At 36.0% G+C, this 4,986-nt stretch overlaps 1 protein-coding gene across 1 annotated transcript; it reads left to right on the top strand.

Moving 5' to 3' along the window:
* Positions 1-310: 310 nt before the first annotated feature.
* LOC126691351 (B3 domain-containing protein At4g01580-like) lies at positions 311-2,165 on the top strand. Its single transcript, XM_050386402.1, has 4 exons — positions 311-412; positions 1,069-1,423; positions 1,521-1,648; positions 1,884-2,165. Exons 1-4 carry the CDS (start codon positions 311-313, stop codon positions 2,163-2,165), a joined length of 867 nt encoding a protein of 288 aa, XP_050242359.1.
* Positions 2,166-4,986: the final 2,821 nt, after the last annotated feature.

Here is a 4,986-nt window from a genome sequence, read left to right as displayed (position 1 = left end):
TAATTTAACTCGATTTCTTTATAAGCGAGTTAGTCCCACATAACTCGATTTCTAGGGTATCGAGTAATTCTACTTTAACCTGATGTTCAGGATATCGAGTTACTTCAAATGGACTTCCAAACCACCACACACAACATGGATTCCTCTGAGATACACTGCGCACAGCATGGACTCCTTTTAGTCCCACTACACATAACTCGATTTCTGAATAGTCGGGTTATGTGTATGACCAACCCACTATTTAGTGCTCAAACGTACGAAGCAGCAACTGTTCAACTTCTTCTCAGCGAAAGTTTGGAGAACCAGAACAATGGCTTCTCAATGGAGGAGAGACAACGACGATGGTCCTGCTGATCGGTCCCCACACTTTTTCAAGATTATTCTGCAGAATGCTGTTCAGGAAGGAAAGCTTGTAAGTATGCTCAAATTTATAAATTCTATCATTGTCTGAAAATCATATGCTAATACACTTCGAACACTTCATCTTCTTTATTTGTGATTGTTGAAATATGTACATTTGTTACATGTAGTCAGAAAAACTTTCATTTTGCAATACGTAGGTTACACTTTAAGAAGAACACAGTCACATAACAGAGTACTTTTGCATCGTACAAGTAGATATGAACAAAAAATGGAACAGGGATATAAGCGCATGGTAGAGATTGAGGAAAAATATGAAGGAAATTCACAGTTTAAGATATATTCTTTTGCAGTGGACCTGTCAAATGTACAACATTTCCCCAAAATTTTTTACATTTCAACAACAACAGAGAAATGTAAAAGTGTAGAGGTTGATGGTTATTTTGGTTATAAGATTAGGTTGTATAAATTGGTTTCAAAATTCATAAGAGTTGTTACTGTTATAGCTATTAAATATAACGTCAATGTTGCAGGATTACATTTTATTTTGTTTGATTTTCTTTTCTTTTTTGTGTGGGGGTGGGGGGCTGTAACTAAGAAGTATAAGAGGGTCATTCAAACTTTTATTTTCTAGCATTGTGTATAAGGATTGATTGCATGTGTTTATTTCCCTAGCCTGCATTTATGTTATGGAGATTCTTTTTACAGCGGATTCCAGATAAGTTCGTGCAGAAATTTGGAGTGGACCTGTTAGATATGGCCTTTCTCACTATTCCAAATGGTAGAAAATGGAAAGTCAAGTTGGCACAACATGCTGGGGGGGTTTGGTTTCAAAATGGTTGGTCCGAATTTGCAAGCTCTCATGGTGTAGCCGTGGGGCACTTGCTGGTTTTCAAATATGAAGGAAATTCACAGTTTCATGTACTCATATTTGATGCCACTGCAACAGAAATAGACTATACTTTAGACGACGAACAACATGTACATCATAGGATCGAAGATAATGAGAGTGATGACAGCTCTGTTGAAATCATCAAACACTTTTATAGGGGAGAGGGTTCAGGTTTGAATGTTACACTTTTGTAAGCAACTGCTTGATTTGTTTAGCTTCTGCTCTATTAATTTTATGTGCATGACTTCGTATTTTCAACTTCTTTCAGGATCAGCCCATCCTACGAAAGACGGTGGTGTAGCTAAAAATCTTGTTATAGCCAATGCTTTTAAATCAGAAAATCCCCTTTTCACTGTTACCATGCGTCCATCCTACATTAATGGCAAGGATCGTGCGGTAAGCTTTTAGCTTCAGTAAAATGGAATATTTTTGTAATTTAGAAATGCAACTCCCATTAACTGTCATTTTTCATAGATCAATTAGAAAGATTGTCACACTAGATACTTGTGGCTGGACATTTTGTTGGTAATGATTTTTTCTTATTTGTGTTTTTAGGTGAAAAGATGTAGATCAATTAGATACTTGTTGCTGGAATATATTTGTTAAATATCTATTATTGTTCCTTGTACAGAGTTTACCCCAACACATTATCAACTACTTACCAAGAGACGGGTTTACCAAGGACTACACCAAAGCAAGTATACTCCCTGTCAAGCTCCAGATTGTGGACCGAGTATGGCCTGTGAAGCTATACATTTATGAACGAAGTGGGGGTTCATCATGTGTCGTATCAGCTGGTTGGTCTGCGTTTGTGAGGGAAAATAGTTTGCAAGTAGGAGATGTTTGCGTATTTGAGCTGATTATGAGGGACGGTGTTGTGTTCAACGTCCACATTTTCAAGTGCCAAGACTAAGTGGTTAGGGTGGATGCAAAGTGATGATAATATTATGTGATGTTTAGAGTGTGTTTTTTCTAATGTTGCAACTTTACTATTCATCCCTATTTTGTTCATCCCAGTTTGCAAGTTTATTGATTGGGTACTTTTGTGATGTTTAGAGTTTCACTCTTGGGAAATTTTTAATTACTATGATGAACTTTCATATGTATTTTAAAATGAATGTGATGCTGTATTTTTTTCTACGGTTTTGTTTGGATTTTGGCCTTTTTTGCATGGCGACTCTTGGATTTTATTTTAGGGGGGTCAACATTGTTATTGCTATAGGATTTTGTTCTTTTCAGATGACATTGTTGTATGTTTTGTATATATTGTAACACTTTAATACAATAACACCATGTGCAATAATTTGTAGTCATTATTATAGATGTTTGCAAATTTAGATGTTTATAAAATAAGTGAGAAGTTAATCCATCAATTGTGTCAATCAATATAATGTGGCAACTTGAAAAGCTTGAAAGCTAAATTTTCAAAATTTCACTTGGTAGCAATTTTTCAAATGTTATAGATGAAGTTGGAGGAACGTTACTTCAGTTACAACTCCTGGAGTAACGCCCGGATTAATGCTGCCCTCAGCCACGCAGCTGGATTGGGCTTCAGTGTCTGCAATTATTGAGGATTTAGTGCTGCCAAAGTCCACGCCAATTAGCAATAAGTCCAACTCAATTAATACACCTTCTATTTCGGTGGAGGTATTACAGGCGGATACGTTTTTGGCAAATATAAATAATAATGAAGAGTTATTATTGGCAAGAATTGTTACACCCAATTTGGAGTCTACCAGCCAGCTAGCATGTACAATTGGAGTTAATCCAATTAATGCCTTGAAAAAATATTCCAAGGGAAATCAATTTCAAGTGGCGGCAATAGTGGTAATTCGGGATAATAATGGAGTTGTGATGGCTTCTTGTTCAGAAAAAATTCATCAAGCTTACAAGCCTGATGAGGTTGAGGCGCTGGCTGCTCTGAAGGCAGTGACATTTGCGCGTGAGTTGGGTTTTCAAAGAGCTACTCTCGAAGGAGATTCTCTCGGTCAGATTAAAGGTTTGAAGTCAACAGAGTGTAGCCTATCTCCAATAGGTCTACTGGTAGATGATGTGAAAAGGGTTGCTAATAGTTTTGAACGATTGTTGTATTCTCATGTTAAGAGAAACGACAATAGGGTTGCTCATAGTCTGCCGAAAAATGCATTACGCATATCAGATTTTCAAGTATGGATAGAAGATGTCCCATCGCATATTGTTTCGATTTTAGATTTGGATGTAATTGTTTCAAGTTAATAAAATAAGTCAGCTTCTTTCTCAAAAAAAAAAAAAAAAAAACTTGATGAATCGTTGCTCAAAGAAAAATATCATTGTTTCCTGAAAAATCTTTGCTAATATACAAATGAATAACACAAAATACTGGTGAAATATGTACCAATACGCTATTTGCAGCCAAATTTTCCACGGCTCCTTTGCCAGCTAAAAAACCACAAGAGGACTGTATGGAACTATTCCAATGCCAAGTTCCCGTAATGTACAAAAACATTAAAATTCGAGAGACCATACTCATGCTTCTGGATAAGATAATTAAATTATATTGAAATCAAATCTACACAAAATGGATGATATTTTTTTTTTTTTTTGTTGCAGTAGCCCTTCAAAAGAACAGTAGTGTTGCAAACGCAAGGATGAATATAAGGGGAAAATAAAAAAGGAGAGAGATTTAGGATACACGGAAGCATTCAAAACACCAAAATTTATAGAAAAACATCATCTTTGAACTAAACAAACCTGCAAACAACATCTGTCAAACTCCTATCATAACTGTTGCCATTAACTGCTTATGAAAGTGGGTCATCCACACGGTAGAAATGCAAGTAATTCTATCATTGTCATAAGAAATCATGAGTCTGGATTATTTCTAAATCCATTTTCTTGCTGAAATTTTCATAAAAAGTGTGAAACTTACATTTTATTGAGAATCATACCACTAAAAAATAAGTAAATAAAAAATATTTAATAAAAAGGCTCCGCATGATTTTTGGAACATGTATTAGAAGACTACTTGTTATTGTCAATTAATGTTGACAAATGATTACACCTAACAGGAAGATTAAGGGAGACCAGTGAAAAGAACTCAAGTTCTACAAAATTGAGTAACTCTGCAAATAACTCGCTTTATGATGTCGCCATTTATATGCAAGCCATTACACACAGAAATTGCATTCTTGAGATATTCTACTGCAAATAACAGAGTACTATGTTATTTGTTCGGTTTTGTGCGAGGTAGCCATATACAGTTGGATTCCTCTTGGACTGCATCTGGACCAGTCCAAATATATGGGCTGGGTGGGTGCATGTGTACAATGTAACTCGATTTTCCAAATCTCGAGGAATTTGATTTCTTGTGAGTGTCCACTGCACAGAACTCGATTCAAGTAGAATCGAGTATTGTCGCAGGCCTACCTTTAAACTTCGATTCGTCTTGGACCGCATCTGGACCAGTCCAAATACCTGGGGGCCCATAAAAATAACTCGAGTTCTGTATAATCGAGTTATTTGAAATTAACTCGTTTTCTGTAACATCGAGTTATGAGAAAGCCGTTCCACCATTAACTGGATTCTTGTTATTTGTGCTACACATAACTCGATTTACGGACAGTCGGTTTATGTGGAAGCCCTTGTGCTGAAAATTTGATTGCATTTAACTCGATTATAGTAATATCGAGTTATATGGACATTACACTCTATTACCCATTTTTATTAACTCTTCCCCAGTTCTGCAGAACTTGCAG

This window comes from Quercus robur, chromosome 7, assembly GCF_932294415.1.
Source record: "Quercus robur chromosome 7, dhQueRobu3.1, whole genome shotgun sequence".
Taxonomy (NCBI): domain Eukaryota; kingdom Viridiplantae; phylum Streptophyta; class Magnoliopsida; order Fagales; family Fagaceae; genus Quercus; species Quercus robur.
This window is presented reverse-complemented; position numbering and strand designations above follow the sequence as displayed.

Coding starts and splice junctions, on each gene's coding strand:
- LOC126691351 (XM_050386402.1), top strand. CDS start 311: ATGGCTTCTCAATGGAGGAGAGACAACGACGATGGTCCTGCTGATCGG. Junction 1,424..1,520: donor TTATAGGGGAGAGGGTTCAG/GTTTGAATGTTA, acceptor AACTTCTTTCAG/GATCAGCCCATCCTACGAAA. Junction 1,649..1,883: donor TTAATGGCAAGGATCGTGCG/GTAAGCTTTTAG, acceptor TTCCTTGTACAG/AGTTTACCCCAACACATTAT.